Source organism: Meles meles, chromosome 10 (genome assembly GCF_922984935.1).
Source record: "Meles meles chromosome 10, mMelMel3.1 paternal haplotype, whole genome shotgun sequence".
NCBI lineage: Eukaryota > Metazoa > Chordata > Mammalia > Carnivora > Mustelidae > Meles > Meles meles.
The window spans coordinates 80,204,294-80,227,569 of record NC_060075.1 but is presented as its reverse complement, the minus strand read 5'-3'; the positions used below and the strand labels follow the sequence as shown (position 1 = coordinate 80,227,569).

The 23,276-nt window shown below is 35.5% G+C and overlaps 1 protein-coding gene across 3 annotated transcripts in view; it reads right to left on the bottom strand.

Annotated features, from left to right (window-relative positions):
• The window catches only part of SEMA3A (semaphorin 3A), a 331,236-nt gene that overhangs the window by 207,143 nt on the left and 100,817 nt on the right, over nt 1-23,276 (bottom strand). For all 3 annotated transcript variants that reach the window (XM_046021446.1, XM_046021445.1, XM_046021447.1), the window contains exon 3: nt 6,548-6,741. In XM_046021446.1, coding sequence (XP_045877402.1) covers nt 6,548-6,659 — 112 coding nt within the window. In that variant the 5' untranslated portion in view covers nt 6,660-6,741. The remainder of the gene's footprint in view (nt 1-6,547; nt 6,742-23,276) is intronic.

The following is a 23,276-nucleotide window of genomic DNA, read 5'->3' as shown; positions in this document are numbered from 1 at the left end:
TTCAATAGTACTAAGCTCCATTTAGTTCGCCGATTAAGACTCAAGTGGGTGATGCTATATTTTATCAAAAGACATGTTTATGATTTCGGCAACAGAGTGAGTTACTGTGAGATTTGGTCAACATTGTTTCCCATGTCATATCTCTCTCTCCAAGCAAAGGAAACCTGGAAGCACAGGTTTAATGACTCATTTAGGAGATGACAAGATTCTCTTAATTTGTGCCCTAAACTTGTAGAAAATCCCAAGATTCAATTGTTCTTCATATTTATCAACAGCATTTTATTTTTGCTTATCTTCATTCCCTAATTTGAGTGTGTGTAAATTGTATATTTTCTTATCCTGGGTTTGACAGAGTCCAGCTTTGTTACTGTTTCGAAATAGTGTGTGAATTCCTATTTATACTGATGTTTATGTCTTGGCAATAGAAGGAGATAGTAAATGGAGACATTCGGACTTATCTGTGTCAGATACAATTTATTGATTCTTCCCTATGTTTAATTATGATAATAATTTAAAACAACCTACAAATCACAAGGTGTCACTTTTAAAAATATACCTTATGTGATTTACTAAACATCTTACTGTCTCAATTAGCTACTCCGCAATTACGATGGCAATAATGTGCCACAGGCAGGCTACGTCATTTCTGTTAAGAACATTTTATGATTCAGACTTAAAAGAAATAGATATGTGTGTAAATATATATGTATATATATGCATGCATGTATATATATATGAATGTATGTAAATATTTAATATACATAAAGACACATGAAGCGGTCCTTCCAAATTCTGATTGTTTGGTACTACTATTTTACCCACTATTTTGTTTTACATTTTACAGATCAATTTCACTTGTAAAGTCTTATATAAGTAAAAAACAATCCATCCATCTATTTATTTATTTATTTCTAACCATTTCCTTTCCCACAGTCCAAATGTACCAATAAATGTATGTACAGAGCACATCCAAATCTTTAGCAAACCGCACTTGAACTAATGCTTCTGCACTGGGCATGTTACATCTCCTGACTCTTCTGCCAGTGTTTCCAAACTTGGCCTCCACACATTACTCTGTGTATATTTATCCTAGCAGCCTGCCCATTTCCAAACTAATGAAAGAGCTGTCACAAATTGCTAGTGCCACCTATTAGTGGAAGCATAGAACTGCAAATCATGATAATTCCTTTAAATAGCACCTTAGAAGTCATGAGGGGTAAGATCTATCCCTAGACTCATACTTGTTCTAATTTATGTTTACATCTGCTGGTCTTTTTAAAATAAGCTTTCACTGCACACACTAAACGTTGATGCTGTCATGAGTTTTGGAGATTTTACCAATAACTTTGCACTAATGAATCCTTTCATCACAGATTTTTTTTTTCATAAAGGTTGGATGAGTGCAATGTCTTAATCAATTAATATGTAACTTTCTATGATATAGTATCACGACTTTGAAAATGCATGCTATTAGATAACGACTGATTAAAAATTCAGTACTGGTGTCTCTGGAAGGTTTTAGAACAACGGAGGTATAAATCCTATTTAGCACAGTCCTGACTTTAGATACAAAATTCTCCAAAACATGTAAAGGTGTGCAATTTCGACCTTTGAACTGTGACATGTAGGTATGTCACTGAAGCTTAAATAAGAAAAATTGGGATGAGAAGTTAAGCCACATAATTTCTTATTGCTGACTTAAGTTCATGACAACTTTAAAAGTTCCTTAAAGTACATACCTGAAGTACAATTATACATTCACACTAAGCATAAATAGATTATGCACTGCAACCAAAAGTTTACTTCCATTTCCTTACAAGGAACATATGCGATCATATTAATTAATTTTAATTAAATTTATTCTTGAAAGATCTTTCATTTGCATTAATGTTTGAATACAGAATTTAAATGTAATTCAGCAAAAATCATAACATTTTTGTTAATTTTATTGTTTGGTTTATATGTGATAATTGAAAGTAAGAAAACAAAGAGAAATTAGTTTTCAGAGACCTATACATCTATTTAGTGGCCTAAGTATTCATGTATTTTATATCCCTGCCAGCAGTGGAAACCTAGAAATCATTTATATGAAGAGAAATAACAACATAAAGTTATAATTGGAAAAATTATCTCTTCAGTATTCAGTCTTCTTTAAGCTAGTAATGACTGAATATCATTATCAAAATTTGGTGGGTTAGAATTTTACATGGCATGGTTTTGTGGTCTTAGTTATTTTCCTGCTTGCTAAAGTCTACACTGTATAAATTATTATTTCAAAGGCCAATCTGGTCAGGAGTTTTAATCAGAGAAGCCACAAATTGGAGACTTTCACTAGCCTGCATTTGACCTGACCAGGACTGGATCACAAGATGTGTGACTAAGCATCTTGTTTTATTTTATTTTGCATTATTTTGCCAGAATATATTTATTAAGGAGGTGAATACAAATTTCTGGTTTTCAGTGTGCTTATATTGAAGATTTCAGAATCAAAACATGATTTTTAAAGTTAACAGAATTTGAGAAGAAAAGACCATGTTAAATGAGAATCAGCAAGTCAGAGACCTGACGTCAAATATAGAGTGACTATAGGAGAAAATATATTAAAGATATTGCAATGAATTTATAACTTCTTTGCTCTTGTGGGTGTGTACGAATATATATATATATATATTCCTCTACCTCTCATAGAGACTTTTCTTTTTAGCTGTGAGGAGATTATCAGTATAAGACATATTCCATATTATACAATCATGGGAATACTTGAGATACCCATGAGGACTTTTCATGGGATCCAAAAGATCACACCCACTCTAAAATAAACAAATAAATACATAATTTAAAATATGAAAATCACTTAAAACAGTAACAATTTTGTTGCAAAGCATTCATAAATTTCACAACCTGTAGGTTGCCGAGATTACTTTTTCTCAGCTATAAGACATTAACATGAAGTTTTGTCATTCAAATATACTCATACGCATATATATACACACATATATATGTTTGTATGCATGTATCTGTGTGCTTTGGTAGAAGTAAAGAAAAGTCTCTGGAAAGTCACCAAGTTTAATTAGTAAATCATTATTCATATTAATGAAATCCGAAGTGATCATAATGTTCTGAGTAATGAAAAAAAGCTTTTGTAAATGTTATTTCATATTTTTTAGTTAAACACTATTTTCTATTATCAGAAAGATATGTGTGAGAATTTTGATTTAACTGAGAGTCTCATTGTAATAATTCTAAGTCTTGGTGTGGGGGGTAGAAAAGCTTTGCAAAGTATGAAAAGAAGACCTTTAAAACAATCATTTAGGTGCTATTTACTAAGTCCTCCCTAAGAAAGTAAAGTTAAAGGCATTGATTTAACCTTTGGATTCACATGATCACCATCACATTCCGACTTGCATGTGTCTTTGATTTCTACTAAAACTGAAGCACACAGTGTCCTGGAAAAGCTCATTACACTGAGTGATGGAACATTTGTCATTTGTTTAAAACCCCAAACCTAATTTATTTCCTTGTGATTTCCATAGGTTTTTCTGAAGTCTTCATTGCACCACACATTCCAAAAGGAAGATTATATGATAGTCTGGTTTTTCATGAGAAAAGTGAAATTTGACTAGTTTTGTAGAAGAAATAAACAGTTTTAAAGAGAAACATTTTAACATTTAGCTATATTATATATATTTAAGGAAGGCAAAAGTATCTCTGAGTGGATGTTTCTTGAGGATAATTTGTATGTGACTGCTGAGATTTACAGAGTTCTCACATTTGCTTCCCCCACAAGGATTCTAAATCAGATTGGTTCAGAGGAAAAGCCAGCATACCCCATTTTTCTAATATTATCACTTCTCCAGATGGTCCTGAACACATCTCTTCAATCCCTTTTTCCTAGAAAGTAAAGAGGTACCTTCTTAGGTATATATGTATATCCCCTACAAAACTCCCTTCTTTTTCTTTTTCTTTCTCATTTAACATATCAAATCTCTTTCATTTCCTACTAGGCAAGATGACAAGTAGAAAGTAAGCACAGTGAGTGCCTGTTAACTTCGTCTTAGCAACCTGAGCAACGAGAGAGTTAATGGTGGATCTTTGAAAACAAGTGACCATGGGAAATTAGGGTTGGCAGGGATTTAACTCTTCATGAATCATGCTGGAATATTTTTAAGGGCAAAGCAGTGGATGTTTTAACCGTGTTTGACATCTAATTAAGGAAGAAAAAGAAGTAGCTAAAAAAGAAAAAAATCTCTATTATAGTTTAGAAACAAAGTACTGACAATTGGCTACCAGGCATTTGCTTTGGCAAAACATGTAGAGACAAAAAGGTAATGACAGACCAATAAAATGACAGAAGAAAAATTCTTGGGCCATTCCTTTTCTTCTTTTTCTTCTTCTTCTTGTTCTTGTTCTTGTTCATTTCACAGTTTATTTTACCAAATAGCCAAGCCCTAGGTATTTCAATAGAATTGCTACGTACGTGAGGGGCAGTTTTTGCTTAAAAAAAAAAAAGGCAAAATAATTCTAATCGATGCCATTTTTAAAAGGAGTTTATAAAGACAGTATCCAATAGATACACTTTGTCAGTGTATACAAGTTTAAAGCCTGTGCACATATCAAAGTACTATTCCAATTGAATGCTATCTGTTTAGTGTATGGAAAGGAATGGCACCTCTTCTATAATGGAGAGTAATCTATTACCATGGAAATAAAATTCTTGCAAAATAAATATAACTCTCAATTCTTGTTTATTTTACAATTTATTTAGGATTTAATCAAGTATCTCCAAATCTAGTAGATTTTTAAAAGTGTCTTTCATGCTTCAAATCTGTTACTCTAAAATTATAACATATAGCCATTGGCATCTTCAAGAAGTAAAGTTGCATGTGAAACTTACTCATAAGGCATATAAACTTGGATAAAATCGACCATCAACCTAAGTATTATTTGATGGCATCTTCTCCAAGAATGAAGATGGAAAGCAAAAACTGAGGAAAATACAGACGCCATAATATCATATACTCTAAAAATAATTTAAAGACAGTTACTAGAGATAGAGATTTAATTAAATATGTAATAGGGGCTATATAATTTTTTAAAATCTTGCACGATAAATACAACAGCAATTCTGTTTGCTGATGTTTTCAATCCATTCTCACTTTCATCATAGGAAACTATTATAGGAAAAATAAATGTATCTTTCAACCCAAGGTATTTAATCTAGTAAGTATTAATTCCAAATAAACACATTTAATAGGTGTTGAATTTTCTAATCCAAAGTGTGAAAATTACATCTCTCTTTCCTATTTGTGGTCCTCATTCACATTACAGCATTCAGAAAGAGATGTTCCCCATCATGTGAAAATTAAAGAATATGTTTCTGGCATAAAAGCAGTGAGCAGTAGACACACATCTCTACAGACAGATTCAATGATTTTCTTTCACATTATAGGCTAAAAACAGAATATAACTGAAGCTTCCTCCTGACCCACCCCCCAATTCCCGAAATCTGAGAATCATAAGAAAGCAACACCTTAGGGAGTAAAAGTACTTGAGTTAAAACATTTTAATCTCCAGCTCCATTTTTCCTAATATCTCAGTTACATAAACATTCTCTTTCATTAAAAGTTTTATATATATCTAATTTTCAATCTATGTTAGCATTATTTGACATACATATCTATAAAATCTATCTAAACATAGAACAAATAGTTTCTTTAAAGTCCTCATTAAAAACCAAGCATATGCATTAAACTGTAACCAAATAAAGTACCAGCAACCATGTGATAAAGCTTTTTTCTTTCTTAAATTTACACTCTTTTTGAAAACAAGTTCACACAACTAGCTGTACAACCAGAAAGTAATGTCTCTTCAATTCTCACTGAAGTACATATGGAATTAAATAACATTATATTTCAAAGGCTTTAGCTTTACACCAATTAGCCAAATACACAGTCTTTTGTACAATCATAACACACTGTGGAAAAACTAGTCTGTTCCCTCCAGTTTATATTCTCTTGGCAAGCCATGATCTACTGCTTATGTTAAGCATCTGATTGTCAGATTTGAACAAACTGAATATTCATGATGACGATTAACCATTTAGTGCCTAAAACTAAGAAAATACAATTTGTCATAACAATTACTACAGGTGAGGCACTCACATCTACAAAGAGACTATTTTTGCAATAGCGATTTTTAAAGATATTTTCATAGAAGTAGAGTCAGAAAAATTAACAGAACATATGATCACATATACAGCTCAGCATTTACCAGGCATTCAGCTCTTCTCTGCAAATGTGATTAAATGTTCTTTGTTTGCATTTAAATTGTCATATATCAAACAGGAGACATGCTTTTAGAAAAAAGTGTTTAAATCATCTCAGAAAGATACACACAGTCACATAGGTTTCCCAGGTTAAACTCAAGGTTTTTATGGTTTGGGTTGGGAGGGAGTTCAAGGAATGAAAAGGTTGGGGCGGGGGGGGGGGGGGCGGCGGGCAGGGGGCACTACAAAGCTAGCTGAAATAAAAGAAAAATAAAGATTTACCTTTGTAGGATAATTTCAGCCTTGGCACGTTGTTCTTCCCATTTTGATAGTTTGCTCTCGCTGTAAGTAACACTCCCCAGAAAAGAGAGACAATCCTAGCGAACCAGCCCATGCTGCAGACGCTGTAGGTCCCTAGGCTGCTTCAGCCTTCCCTCCTGTATTGTGCGGCCAGAGAAGTTCAAACAATCTGGAAACTGGAGGTAACAGGTGATTTAGGTCAGTTTCATTCATAAATGCAGACAATCAAGACCTCGCGGCAACACTAACACCTCTTCTTCTGTAATAGTCACTGAAGCCCAGAAACTTCAAACCCTCCAAAAAAAAAAAAAAAAAAAAAAATCGAGCCAGGCACCAGATAATGAGGCACAACTGTTGTGTGGAAAGAAAAAAAAAAAAATTAACAAGGGCTGCGGCAGTGGTGCTTAAGAAGCAGTTCCTTTTATCTAGGCTCTTCTGATAGCCGGTGCGGACCCTAATCCTGCTCTCTGCTTCATTCGGCTCCGGGGAAGCAGAATGAAAGGGAAACAGAGAAAGAGAGAGAGAAAGAAAGAGCGAGAGGGAGAGAGAGAGAGAGGAACCGTGAGCAGCGCGGACTTTTCCTGTACACATGTAGGGAGAGATGACACAAGATCCCACAGACAGGTTTTCCCAACACTCACTAGACTGGCTGACAATGGGAGAACAGGCGAGCTCAACCCACTCCCCTTCCCTCCTGTCACACAACACATGCAAAAAACATCTCATAGAGATTAGAGCCGGGAGCAGAACCCTCCAGCGTGCCTGTGAAAGGCATGTAGCTATAAATTTACTTCCCAAGGCACGCATTGTTTTATAGCCATTTTTAGGTGCAATTTTGATTAAAAAAATCTGAAATCTGCTACCTACCTAATTTACAACTGATACTCATGGTATAATTCCTTTGAACTAGTGTGTTATATGTGTATATGTATGTGTCTATATATATACATACAGATACATACATATATTCATATGTCTATATGTATATCTTTTTCACCACTATAACTTTAACCACTGAAGGTTTTAAAGCCTTGTTAGAGATCATTCCCTCTTCCCAACAAACCCCCTTGGCTCAGCTACCCCCTTCCCCCGCCCCACTGCAATTTCAGTGAAGAAATTCCTAGTAAAGCCCATTTCAACAATCAGTTCAAGACAAATATAGGTCCACTGAGAATTATAAATTACAACTCAAAGGGATACTCAGAATTTAAAAACATCTATGGTTTTTCAGCTTCTGGAATGCTCTGGCTAACATTTGTAGTGCATCACATCTCATTAATTAAAGCCACTTCCCTAGTTTTGGTTTGGAGAGCAGAGGAAGATGACAAAGTTCACAAAAGTCCCTGCTGAGTGTCAAGGACCAACGTAAAGAGGATATCTCTGTGTCTCCATGAGCCGGCGAAGGGTTACTAAATTTTTTGTGCACATGAGTGTGTGTGTTCAGGGAGTCACACAGACACTCTCAGTTCTTTCCTAAATAGACATTGTGTCTGAGGTGTTTCAATTTCTCTTCTATTTTTCTTTTGATTTTTCTCCAAAGCTGGTATTCTTATAGGATTTGGGGGGTTGGGGAGATATAGAAGTTAATAGGACAGAACTTCCCCCTCTTTACTCCTCAACTCTCTCTGCCCTACCCGCCCCCCATACAACACACACAATTGAAATACAGAAGAGAGACCCCTACTTCAATAGTGTGGGAATTTCTCAACTGAAAGAAGAGGGTGAGTCTCCCAATTACAAACGTAAACACTTACTGAAAGTGGCTTACTTAGTAATCTTACGAAAAAAGATCTAAGCATCTGTCACTACAGCTTTCATGACCTCATGACTTGATGGCTACAGACCAATAGGGAAAAAGCATCTCCCTCCATTCCCCCCTTCTGTCTGTCCCTCTGTCACTGTCTCTGTCTCTCTGTCACTATTTCTGTCTCTCTTCGTGTGTGTGTGTGTGTGTGTGTGTGTGTGTGTGTGTGTTAGAGTGGGTGGGTGGAGGAGGAAGAGGAAGAGGATGAAGAGGATTTAAAGGAGGGAGAATGGGGGAAGGGGTGGGGGGATTCTCTCTATTTCACTAGATTGATTCATCAAACTGACCGTATTGTATTTGTCAGTTTCTGCAAGCCTACTGATCAGTCAGTATTGTTAAGAAAATAAAATCCAAAAATAATGTTGATTTTACTGATTCCCACACTTGTTATCCTGAGCACTTTTCACGCTCTAGGCAATGGATTAAGGCTACAAACGACAAGAGGCTTGTCTGTCTTCCATGGATTACTCTCTATAGACATTTATTCTACAGAGGAATTCATGTTACTTGGGATTTATTTAGAGGATTGGACTAATGAATTATCCTTTTGAAATATCACATATAATCAGTTTGAATAGTTTAAATAGTTGCACCATTTTCATTAATATATATAGTAAATGTCTTTAAATATTTATTTTTTCTCTAGCTCTCGGTACTAGGGTAGGGGAACAAGTTTATATTTGTCAAAACTAAGCAGGATAAGCAAATTTAGAAATGGATCCATTTCACTTGCGTAATGTCTAATTCTGAAACATTTGATGTGTTCCAGGAAAAATGAAAGGTTGTAGGTAAAATGCAGATAAAAGAGGATCAGAATTGACTCCATGGGGAGGAAAGACATTCAATCTGGATTCTGAACCACAAAATCAGGACAGAGTTATTTAATTTTGTAAAACAAGTAATTTAAATTAACGGTGAAGTCTGGAATTTGGTAGCACAGACACCCCATGTTTAGAAACACATACATAATTGAAAAAAAAAAACATTTTCATATACTTATCTGTATTTGATATTTTTCTTACGCTCTAAATTTTTTATGATCTTTGTGTCTTTTCAAATTTTTGGAAGCTTAATAAATTCACCTTCACATATTCTTATCTGTGGACTTTTAATTTAAAAAGTCTGAAAACAGTAAATTCTTTGGGTAAGCACAACTGTGTTCGACTGATTAAATTATAAAATAACAGGAAAGTGCAGCCACACCATAGGTATTTTAAGAGTAATTAAAAAAAAAAAAAGAAAAGAAAAGAAAAACTACATGCCCGAAAAAATACAAAAGTATTTGCAAACTATATTTCTACCTCTATGGAAGTCTTTGACTTTCGTCTGGGTTCAAGTTGTTTTCAACTTTTTTCTTATACTCCCGAACACGTAAGGAATAATGAAGTTTAAACACACTTCTCAGCTGAGGTAGGAACAAGGTAGGGTTGGATCTGCGTGGGTGTTTATCAGAACTTTTCAAAATCTGGCTGTGTGTGTGAAATAGAAATTTTGACTCACCCCCTAAGGAACATCACTCCCTGCTCTGATGGTCTGTGGCCTAAGCTCCAGCATGAGCAAGCCTGCCCTATTTGTCACCTTAGCCATTGATGTTAGTGCATCACTTACTATTCCTTAAAAGTCAGAAATAATATACTGGCCTTTTTTTTTTTTAAAAGATTTTATTTATTTGTCAGAGAGAGAGAGAGAGAACACAAGCAGGCAGAGGCAGAGAGAGAAGCAGGCTCCCTGCTGAGCAAGGAGCCCGATGCAGGACTCGATCCCAGGATCCTGGAATCATGCCCTGAGCCGAAGGCAGCGGCTTAATCAACTGAGCCATCCAGGTGTCCCATATACTGACCTTTTAACATTAAATTTTATTTAAGGCATAAAGGAAAAATATTATTTTGGTTTTTTTTTTTCCAAAGTAGTCTATGTTCAATGATTTTCTAACTCACAGTCTATGTCATGTGCTATTAGTCACTTGACTTGCAGTTGAATCCCTAATATCTTTGTAAATTTCAACTTTTCAGATGTGATCAGTTCTTCCTACAGAGTCAAATTTGAGCAGGTGCTTACTGTGATGATCATGCTGTTGTATACCTTGCTGTCACATAAATCAGAAGTTTTTAACCTCGCCCTAACCCATTTTGAGATGGATTACAAAGACTTTTGAGTGAGAGTGACAGTTTTCTGGGTGGTGTGCTTGATTTCCTAGAGAAACAACACTTCCAACTTCTCAACAGGTTGGTTAAGTTTTGTTTTTTCCCAAAGACCTGTATGGTCACAAAAGATACATATTAAAGCCTTCTTCCATTGAAAGTGTATTTTTGACCTCTGCATTTATTGGATAAAACCAATGTGGTACTTTTTAAATGCCCATTCTCTGTATTTTATTTATATAAAACAAATTGGGATGGCAACCAACACTATCATTAAAGAGCAGAAATGATTGTTCTAACTTGTGAGATGGCATTCCAAGCACTTCCTCAGGTTATAGATACCCTATAGATCTTACTGGGTAAGAGAAAACTCTTCCTATATTTGTGCATAAAAGAATATAAGGAGAAATATAACTTAGATGTATTTAAAACTTTAGTGGATTAAATATACCCGAAGTTATGGTACCCTTTGATAAACACACTTGCCTCTCCCTGTAATCTCATTCCACCTGTTTTATTGTGCTTGGTTAGAGTACTGCTCCCAAAGTGTGTCTCTGACAGATGGAGATGACCTCTTTAAGAGAAATAACTGAGTTCAGTATTTTAGACATGAGTTGGTTAGCCAGTTCCCTTTAAGAAGCAACACCAAGAAGGAAACCAACACTAAAAACAGACAAATTTTTGATAACCTCTCCGAGGTGTTATTCAACTGAGTCACGTTAAAAAAAAAAAAAGGCAAAAGATAAAACCCCTGATATTAGTTTCTATCTAACATCTGCTATTTCTTACTTTTTTTTTTCCTTCAAGAGATGCTTTACTGCTCTTTGAGAAAGGCCTGTGATCAACAGAATTATAGCAAATGTCATAGTCTAACATTTGTCCTTGCTCTGACATCTCATGTTGGAAATTCATTTTTAATGAGAGTTTTTCTGGTACAGGGAATTTGAAACCTTTTCTTTTTCTAAAAAAGAATTGCGTGGGTGAAAACATTCTTTAGAAGATCAGAAGACATCTTATTAATTGGGCAAACTAAATAGTTGATGCATTATTTGTTCTAGCCAAAAATGATAGATTTGAGAACTACTGTAGTAGTCACTGGAAGCTGCGGGTGGCAGGTTAAAAGCAATATTTAAGAAATTAAGTTAAACTTTTCAGAATCTGACCCTTGTGAATGCTTTTAGTATAAGCAACATGTGAAAGCATGAGTTGAGAGGAGGAATTGGTAAAAGGCAAAGGCAATTCACTCTCTAGGGAAGCATTAACTCTTCCCTTGTTCTTTAACTCCCCTTCCCCATCCCCCAACCCCCTACCTCTACACTCCCCACCCCCAACGGAGATTTCAGGAAAATAAGCTCATCCTTCCTCTGGAATAATTTTGTAACAGCTTGGGGGAAAACAAAACAAAACAAAACAACAACAACAAAAAAAAACTGTTGTGTGTTTTCTCTTGTGACATCACTGTTCATGATACTTTAACACAAATAGAGACTTAAAAGACTCCTTATTTTTCAAATGAATTGAAGTGACAAATGTTAGATCAATGCAGGAGACCAGAAACTGATCAGTTAGATTATCTGTGGCTGCATATTTCAAGAAAAGTTTAGACAAGTAAGGGTATCAGAAATTATAGAGGAAGTTTATGAATGGTAAGGTGAGGTGGTAGCTTCTCTTTCTTTGAGAATCTGATTCCTGGGGCCAAGTAGGTGAGTTTCATTGGGTTACCAAGTTTGAATGGGGGATGGAAAAGAGTGACAAAAAAGGGATGAATTAACATTGTGTTTATGGTTAGTATTAGAGTTGCCAGAAGTGGCTAAAATCCAGTTATTAGGAACATGAATGATTATTTTTCCAGTCTCTCTCCCTTTGATGTTCTAAATCGATCGTACTTTCCAACATTTTTAAAATGTTTTAAACATGGGAGTTTTTCTTTTCCATCTACTTAAGGAGCTTGCCATCACTTACAGCTTCTTTATCAAATTATCTGATAAGTGAATGCAGTGTCCCTGAATATTAGCATATTGAAATAATAAAACAATGAAAATATCAAAATACCTGCTTTTTTCCTTTTTTTTTTTTAAAGTGAGAGTGTCTCCACCTCAACTCAAATGGAACAGGAAAGTTTTCAAGTGAGACAAAAATCCCATTGTTAATACTGATCAGTACAGGCCAGGCAGTGAGGAGGAAAAAATGAGGCATCCGTGGAATACAAATGAAATGAGCAGGTTGGCTGTTGAGAGTTTCAGAATATGAAGTTATTAATTATTTGGCTTTCAGGAAAGGCATATCACACACCTTCTCACCAAATAAATAAATAAGCAGATCTGTGTTAAATAAACAAGATGAAGAAACTATGTAGGGGTGTTTCAAGGATTACTTTACATCTGACTCGGGCAAAGCAGATGCATATAGTTTCCTTTTGTTACCCACCGAAATGACTGTTTCAGCTCAGATGTTAAGTTTTCTAGAATCTCTATATTCTAGGAACAGCCTTTTCCCCTTTACTTCTTTTAATGTTTTTAAAGAGTTCGCAACTGATAACGATGGAGACCAGAAATGCTGAAACCTAGAATTAAAGTTCTTTAAAAGGGTTTATTATCATGGCAAAACCAACTGCTTGGCGGATGGTGACTCAAAATCTGCAGTGTATTCTGGTTTTCAAGGGCACAGATTTTTCCAAATTGCAAGAGTCAGGAAGAAAAGATTTCAGTTATTTTCTTCTCTTTCCTCTGCTGTCTCAAGTGTTAAATATCATTTGGTCCAGTCCATGCACCTCCATTTTCTCCTTTGTGGCATGGGGGTGGGGTTAGAATGATATGCCAGGTGTCATTTCACTGTGTTGGCTATAGGAGCAGCTGTCACCTTATGGGAAAGATCAGGAAGTGTCCTGTTTATTAGCTAACATTTTTATTACTATTAATAAATGATTTATGAAGAAAATTCAGATCTCCCCCATTTTTCCTCAGGGCCTACCCATACAATAAATCTATTTGAAAATCAATCAACATAAATTCATTTTCTCATGCCTGCTGTATCAAGGAGAGGAGAAATAATATCCAATATGCCCAGCCTTGACTCTTCTTAAATTACAGATCCAAGTTGAAAATGGTTTGACTTGAGGATTTAAATGATACTGTGATGATTCCCATACTTGCTTTTTAAAAGTTGATCCACAGCTTTAGTAATTTAGACAAAGACCCCCCCCCCCTCAAATATTAACAGAGTAAATTTTATAAAACTCCATTTGAGGCATAAAAATAATAATATGAATTTTTTTGAGCTTACAGCTTTTAACAAGTGAATGCATTTCTCATGGTGTAACTTTGTAGAAATGGGATTTGATTTTTTGGTTTTGATAGCATCAGATGGTTTGGTGTTTGGTTGTCTCATTTTGGCATATTAATTATTACAGATTTCGTGATGTTGTAAACCTATTTCGATTCTGTTAAGCCAAAATAAAAATGTTTAGAGAAACAAGAAAACTAAATTTGAGTGAATCAAGCTCAACATGCTGATCTATTTCTTGGGCTGTCAATAGGAGTTTGTAGGCACTTGCCACTGTGTGGAACCCGGTAAACCTCACATGGTTCCAGAGATGCGATTGTAACTAGACTCTCAAATCCAGTCACCTTCGAAAACATTTTACTTACCATATTTCTTGCAGTATTTATTTCATATTTACCCGTTCATTCAACAAAATTTTGAGAATCATGTAGATGTCAATCATTGTGACTTGCAAAACAAATTCCAACTTTTCTGAGAACAGTGATATGTACCCCCTGTGAGGAGCACCAGTTTATCTTTTATTTTTTGGTAACTTTCTACCTGAAAGCAGAAAAACTGTCTGCAAAGTTTTCTAAGCCTCCTTTGGCCTGGAGGGATTTATTTATTTATTCATTAATTTAAAATATAGCTCTACTGCTATTTTCTTTCTTTATTTATTTTTTAATTTCAAAAATTTCTTTTAAGAGCTATTTTCTTTATTTTATTTTTTAATTTCAAAAATTTCTTTTAGTTTTTATTTTTGAATTTAAATTCAATTAATTAATATATAGTGTGTTATTAGTTTCAAAGGTAGACTACTATTTTCTTTTCATCAAATCCTGTATCTGTTTTCATTTCTCATATCCTGTCTTCTCTGTTATTGCAGAAGACCCTAGCTGATGACAGATTATCTATATATTTTGTTGGATTACTTACGATTATAGGCTATTGTAGTCCCCTAAAGTTAATCCGCCTATATCGGGATTTTGCATTAGGGACTCAGGATATAAGATCTTAAAAAAAAGAAAGAAAGAAAAGAAAAGGACTTGCATAATTTTTCACAATGTTTTAGGAGTATTCTGGGAGCTGTCTCCTCTGTGAGTCTATGATACTGTGTGCATAGATCTATTATAGCTCTTACTACTTTTTAAGTTCCTTCAGTACACTCTAATGTCAAAAAGGAACAGAAACTTTTAAAATTTTATTTTCAGTGCTCAGCATAGCGCTCAGCATAGAGTAAGTTTTAACCTATTAGCTAATGGATCGATTAATTAACTAATTAATTAAAGTGTAAGAGGGAAAATATCCTATATTGTGAAAATATTGTGGCCCAGAAATCTCACAACTTTAATAGTTTGGTAGAAATAATTTCTTTGCAGATATAATTGCACTAGTTTCCTATGCTCTGATATTAAGCATGTATGGGAGTGTAGACAATAGCATTACAGAGAGTTCTAATTTGCTCATTTAAAATGCTGCTAATGTAAAAAAAAAAATGCTGCTAAGGTAATGCTAGTATAGCCCATGAAAGAGAATATCATTGGCTCCTCCTTCAAAGCATAGGAGGTGTCATTGTTTCATTATTATTATTATTATTCAGCTATGTAGTTCTTCTCAGATTAAAGACCTCTCTTCAGATTTCCTTAGCCTTCAAATGATGATAGTGTGTTGCTAATTGAAATGAGCATTCTAACAGGGTTTCCAAATGTATAGTATTTCCAAATGGCAGCAATAAATTCTCTTTTTTTTTTATCTTAAAAATTAAGAATGGTGGTTATAAAACTCCCAGAAAGCAAGCCACCACGACTATGAAAATGCATGTATTATATGAGACAGGATATGTGGGCTTAAGGCACAAGACCACAACTTGTAGCAATACCAGTGAAATTTTAGTTTCTTTGTCTAGAAATGAAGTTGATCATCCCCCTCTTCCCAAAGCACGTTAGGATCAAATCAGATATCACACTTGGCATTGCCCAATACAAGCACATCCAGGAAGTTGTGGTTTCTAGGCCAAGTTTCTGCATCCACACCCAAGGGAGCAAGCCTCTGCAGTCACAGAGTTTGGCTCAACCTCTGGGCATCAGAATTGAAAATGAGGAGGAAGCAGGACATCATGTCAAATATTGCTGAGAAAGGAAATAGTGATTCTAAAATGCCCTCTTGGAGAAAGAAAAGAAGACCCCTTCAGAATCCCTGCAGTAGCCACTCCAAATGTTACATGAAAAAGCAGAATGGAGGAGGTGGGCTGACATTAATTTTAGGGTCCTGTTAAGTATTGCATTATTATTTAATTGTCCTGTAAGTATGGCATGTTAGGTTTTAAATGCACCAAATTTACATGTCAAGTGCAGCAGGTTTGACCATGGAGAATAAGATATCTAAATTAGGATACAAAGAGTAGAGAAAGCAGTAGTAAGAAACCATGACTTGGACTAACAAGCATGAGGTCGCCTTTACTAATCAGCCCGGCAACTGTAGGCAGCTGCAGACTGAAGGGGGAACAGCATTTCACCTCTGAACAAATTGTTGGTGACTCATTGGCCAGATGTTTATTTGAGATCCTCCACCTTTCACAGTTTGCACAGTACAGAAAGAATTGTATCTTTCATGGTAAATGAAGCCTTAAATTAGAAGAGGACCCATTACGGGGACTAAATCCTGGACATGCAAGTGAGTTTTAATAACCTGAGTTACAAGCTTCCTAGTTAGTGAATATTTATATTTCAGGGCAAATTATTTTCCCAGATAAGTGTCATACTTAACTTTGGGAAGCAGAGAAGTTTAGGTCATCAGGTGAAACACCTGTATAACTATTATGGGAATATCTCCTGCTACTATTTATATTTTAAGTCATTACCTTTCATAGGTCAACAGCACTCTTTAGTATTTTCACTGTTGAGTTTTCTTTCATGCTGTTTTCAGAACACCAGGGAATCTTGATTGGCTGGTAAATAAGTTAATTTTCCATCCTAATGGAATGTGTTACTATAATAGTTTCAACAGGAACATTTCCCTTTTACCTGCATTATCGGTTAAAATACATAGGCAGAGACGTGGCAATGATTAACACCACACAGCGATCTTTGAAGAGTTTCTCAGGTCTACAGACGGACACCCACCAAATAGCATTTAGATTCAGAAATAAATTGTGGATATCTTAATTTACAAAATAAGTATATCTTCATACTTAGTTTTTTCTTAATAACTGCCAGAAGTTAAAACATAGCGAAGTATAAAAATGCAATCGCGATGATCTGAATAGAATTACAGTTTCTATTTTCACGTAAGTATCAGTCTATGGCAAAACTTCCTAGAGGCATCGGCCATAAGCAGTGGGATAGGGGAAGCAGGTCTTAAAGAAAGAATCGTGTTCTATAAACCTACACTAGAATTTTAAAAATCCACGCCGTTGGACTCCCTCAAAATCCTGTGCTTCCAATGTAGTTAGCAGCTTCCAAATGTGATTCAATATATGTGGAAAGCCGCTTAGTCTCCCACTACACCGAGTCTATCAGAAAGGGGTTCAAATGTCACTAATTATTTTATAGGAATAATCATGTTGTAGCTTTAAACAAACTTAAGCTTTAGTCTACTTTAAGACTGGAGTGCCAGGATGAAAATAAAGGCCCTTCTGCTGAAATAGACTGGATTGAATTACATTTAACAAGATGCAGGATGTGGCACTTGAGCTATCTCACAGTGGTGGGCTGTTTGCCGCCCCAGCAACTAGATCGGGTTTCCTTTGCCTCATGCCATTTCAGAATAATTTCATCAAAATTATATGATTGACACTACAGCTTTCTTCCCATTCCGATGTATGGAAATGCTAACATCTCCACAATACATTTACGCTTTAAAAGTATTTGAAAAGAGAAATCAGCCAGCAATTTTACATTGTGAATTTAAAAAAAACAAACAAACAACAACTTAGTTCATTGCACACAAAAGATGCCCTTTTATTTACTCTAAAGTAAAGTGATGGCTATTGTTTTTCTGTTTTTTTCTACGTGTTTTCATTAGATAAGCTTTGCGATACTTTCTGTCGTCCTTTCAACTATGAAAATGAGTGACTCGTTGTAAAAAATGGGCAAGAGATCCTTTTCCAGGTGTAATACTATAGTAAACATTAGTATTATAGTTAAGTATTCCCTTCCCTAGTTTCTTCTATCTGTAATTTGGTTATGCCCTCTTTATAGTCAATTCTCTACAAAGTCTTACAAAATAATTTATTGTAACTGTGAGTCACCACCATCACCATTATGCTGCATTATGAATTAAATCTTTCTATGTATGTGTTGTGTTTCGGGCATATTTATATGTATTCATTCTGTCAGTTAAGTGCACATATCATGAATATATTTGTCTTTAATACCACTTTAATTACAGGACATTTCAATGGTGAGACTCACATGGACTGTTTCCTGTTAAGTTCCTAGTGCAATTCCTTTCACACAATGGGTCCCCCATAAATGTAAGTGAATGACTTCCTGACTATTGTCATGGAGATGCAGGATGGGGTTGGTAGCAGAGACAAAGCTGGCTGTCAAAACCGTTATTTTCAGATGAACAGCAAAAACAGGCATTGAAAGAAATCTGAAGGTCTTCAGAAGAACTCTGCCCATTCTGTCAAAAACCGATTCAAAGAATTTCATGTATTCCTGAGCCCAGGAAGATTGGTGTGAAAAACAAATCTCAGGATTAAGAAAAAAAATAAATTGGTCAATGACCATTTGCTTATTTAAAAAATAAAAAAAAAGCAAAAATTGTTATGTTTTAAAAACTACATTTAACTGAAGGAATTACTGTGTTCTCATTTGGGCTATGTAGCAAAGTATTTTGTAGTAGGGTGATGAAATATCCTTAAATAATAGAATTTCATTAGGTATAGGTTTGACAGAAATGGCTTTCGTTTTGCCAGTTCTTTGACCTATAAGCTAAATATCAGGTGTTATAACATTTAAGGGGTAAGTCTTCTTCCTGTGGAAGTAGGTGTGGGAAAAATGTGTCACCCTTTTCCCCTGAGGTTGGTGTGGCTGTTGGTGAGGGAGGCAGGTTTCCCTTCAAATGCTCTACACTGAAACAATGCTGCCACAAGAGAAAAAGACTGTGTCAGTAACAAGGACCTTAAAACGGTAAGATAGTGAGGGATCTGAAATAAGTGAATATCTTTTTTCCACAGATTATAATACATTTTAGTCTTATGTATTTTTATATGCATGCGTGTATATGTACATCTGTATATATGTGTGTATGTATGTGCCCATATATACGTAGAGACAAACACATATACACACACACATTAAATATCCTCCAACAAACATTTATTAAACTTCTGTTTCAGGCACTGTGTGAAGATTGTAAGAATTCAAAACCAAATGAACACATTTCCTACCACAAAATTCTACAATTGCGTTGAAGCAGCAATGTTAACACTAGCCTTATAGAAATATACACTAACAGTCTCCTAGATGCCATTTAATTATAAACTTTAAAACATAGATGAAAAATAATTACTCTTGTCGTTTTAAAGCATTTAGCTAGTCTGACATAGTTTTCAATGATATGTAATAAAATATTTTTCTTCTTTCTCGAATAATACAAACTCGTGTGATTTCTGGCATCTTGAAACAAGTGGAACAGTTGGCTCTGACCCACTTCCTTCTTCTGAAGAATTACTCTCAGATTTCAGTCTTGGAAAAAGTGATAAAGGCTATTTTCAGAAAGCAGACTCTTAGGATATAGAAAACTGCAGGTTCTAGCGTAGTGCATTGTAAATCGGTCTAAAGGTAAATACTATCACCTGAGTCTCATTACAAGAAATGGATACTGTGTATGTTCAATTCTCTAAAAATCGTGTTCAACGTCTAAACAGTATGTTGTTTTACAAGTGATGGGTTAGTGACCTACATGCACTGATTAAATTTTAAATATTGAGAAAATTATTTTCTTTGTTACTAATATTTGCACTTCACATTTCTTTTTCTTCTGAGTGTTTTATTTCATGTTTCCTGGATATGAAATGTCACTTTCGGACCTCCATTTTGTTACATACACTGGGAAAAAATCTGTAATAAAATTGTAAGCTGAAATGAATGCTCTCTAACAATTCATTGATTCCACTAATTTCAGGAATAAGCTTTTCACGTTTCTCAGTGGTCCAAGTACGAGTGACAACAACAAAAATTTTCCATTATTTAACTACTCTACATGGTGGGGTGTGTATGATGGAAGCAATGGGTGGGGACTGTCTCGTATTTGATCCAAATACATGGATTGTATTGCTAAAGACTAAGTAAGGAGGCAGGCAGTATATTTGATGGGAGAAACTCAACATGAGTCCTATTTCCAGCTTGGCTACTAACCAATCCTATACTGTTAGATACTGAATTTCTTGAGGTTTCAATATCCTTCTCTATAAATGAGTTAGCTGGGCTAGATATACTTTATCTTTGGTTCCTTCTACTGCCTAAAATACTGTATTCTAAACTGTATTTCCAAACCACAGTGTGAAATTTATCATTTAAAATATTAGCAATATTTAATTATTTTAGAAGTAAGAATTTAATGATTCATATTGCTGCTCCATTTAAAATTGTAATTTCTTTTGGGGATTAGAGTGTAAAAACTATTATTTACTACTATTGTTAAAATATTTGAAATACTTAAAATAGCCCCAATATCGACATATCAATCTATTAAATAAAACATTTTTAATATAACTTCTGTTCTCGTCCATGAAGTAGAAATGTGAGATGAAGATCAAATCCATGATTCTGATGTTAAGTGTAGTTGGTATGATGCAGAAAAGTTTGGTCGAAGCAGTTTCTAGAGAGTGTTTATTTATTAGTGTTTATTATTCCTATCATTTTAGGATAATTAATAAGTTAAATTTCTTTCTCAGAAAGGGTTAATAGAGACCAAAATGCAGATGTTCAATTTACCTTCCTCTCATTTTTTGTTACACTGAGATATGCATTTGATAGGAAGGGCCAACAACTCTATCGATGATTTTTATTCGACTTATTTCAATGGATCTTTATCACTCATTTCCAGGTAGTTGCTAAGGGAAAGACAGAAATTATGATTTCTGCCTCTGAAGAGGTCCTATTCTAGTAAAAGGAAAGTGACATGAAAAGAAAATACATGCTAATTGTTCCCGTAGCACAGAGGATAGGCATTTAGCCCGACGAGAATTCTACAGAGGCATTCTGTGGGAGACGGTGCCTGAGCTGGGTCTTAAATGATGGGTGAGAGCAGGTGAAGAAAGATGAGGCGGTCGTGCAAGGACTTCAGCTAAAGTACAAAGTCACATAACAGGAGAGAGCATGTGTGAGTATAGGAAATGGGAGCAATTTTGCCATTAACAGGGTGTAAAATAGTAAAGAGGAGAGGGAGGAGAAATCGGCAGGGGCCAAATCAAAGGTGGTCTATAGAGTCACAGTTGCAGTTCTAATATAGGTGACGACAAGACACAGAAGGACTTTATAGAGGAGAAAGCCATAGGTAGGTTTGCATTTTATTTTATTTATTTTTTTAAAGATTTATTTATTTATTTGACAGACAGAGATCACAAGTAGGCAGAGAGGCAGGCAGAGAGAGGAGGAAGCAGGCTTCCTGCTGAGCAAAGAGCCCGATGTGGGGCTCGATCCCAGGACCCTGGGATCATGACCTGAGCCGAAGGCAGAGACTTTAACCCACTGAGCCACCCAGGCACCCCAGATTTGCATTTTAGATAAATGAGCCTGGTTGCTGTATGATGAGATAATTACTAGCAACCAGCAGGAAGGTAGAAAAGCAAGGTAGGTTTCTATTTTAACAGTCAACACCAGAGGTGACAAGGCACAGAATCATGGTAGTAGATTATGGATAGGAGAGAGAAGTCAACAAGGTAAATACAAACGAGGCATGCTAGTGCACAGGGAAGGTTTGATAAAGGAAAGAATGGAAAAGTGAGATTTCACAATTCCTATGCTGTTCTCACATTTTTATAAATAATACAATTATTTACAGTAGTTGCCATGACCATGGAACGGATGGATGGAGCCATTAACTGATTCAAGTAAAAGAAGAGGAACGGATATGCCTGAGGAAAGACAAGAGGGTTCGATTGTGAACCTGATGATCTCAAGAGGATTGTTTTATGTACACATAATCAGCATGGAAAATTAGTGTAAAGCTCAAATGCCAGACACAAAGACGGGGATATATGTGGAACACAGGATCGATGTAGAGAGAAAAAGTTGGCCGAGGACAGAACTTGGATGGCAGTAAGGAACGGGCAAAGGAGAAGAACCCTAAACAGGAAAAAGGGACAAATAACCAGGGAAGGACATCCAGGTAGAAACTTTTAAGAAGGTCAGCCAAATACGGGAGAGGGACGTGGTGGGATGAAAAATCAGCCCTGCACTGGGCAAGAACAGAGTTGGTGGGGGGAAGAGAATCTGAATTACAGAGGGTTTGGGGAAGACCAACTATAAGAGAAAAAATGAGCTAGTAATCAGCTGATTTGGGCTAACTAACTCACTCTCTTTCTCAAATATGAAGTGAGATTTAAAAACTCTTTACCACCCTAGAGTTTTGAATTCACAAGTATTGAAACATCTACTCGGAAGATGGAAACAACTGAGAGCACACAACTTTCCTTTACCGTCACCACATTGGGGAAATTAAATCTCTTTTCTTCCAAATGACTTCAATTTATTTCTTCATTTTCCCCCCCAAGTGTAAAAACAGGTTTCAAGAGCAGGTTTCACACAGAAATTGACTCACTGATCCACAGTGTAATAATATTATGCCCTTAGCTTTTACTGTAGGCTGATAAAATGAATGATCTTACAAACTATATTCTTCCAATGTCTGCAAAATGACTATTCATTATATTAATCAACATCTCAAATAATAATACACAGAATAAATTCCTCCCAGAATTTAGTGCCAAAAGAAGTTTTTCTCTAATAAAGAACTGTTATACTCGTTTATCATTCTATAGAAACGTATTTCCTTTTTTTTTTTTTTTTTTTGTTTTCTCCCCCATCTTTATTTTGGGAAAGGTTTTTTTTTTTTTTTTTTTTCCCTTTTTATTTATTTATTTTTTTCAGTGTAACAGTATTCATTCTTTTTGCACAACACCCAGTGCTCCATGCAAAACGTGCCCTCCCCATCACCCACCACCTGTTCCCCCAACCTCCCACCCCTGACCCTTCAAAACCCTCAGGTTGTTTTTCAGAGTCCATAGTCTCTTATGGTTCGCCTCCCCTCCCCAATGTCCATAGCCCGCTCCCCCTCTCCCAATCCCACCTCCCCCCAGCAACCCCCAGCCTTTGTTGATGAGACATTTAAAGTGACATTTAATGCTCACATGAAGTAATCAGCTTTTTCTACTTTCTAGCTTCTGGAGAGTACCTGCACCTTTCTTTTTTGTGTGTTCTCTTTGCATTCTGTTATAAACATACATGTGTCTCTCTGTGTGCCTGTTTACTAAGGTCCCCTTTAAGTGTCATTA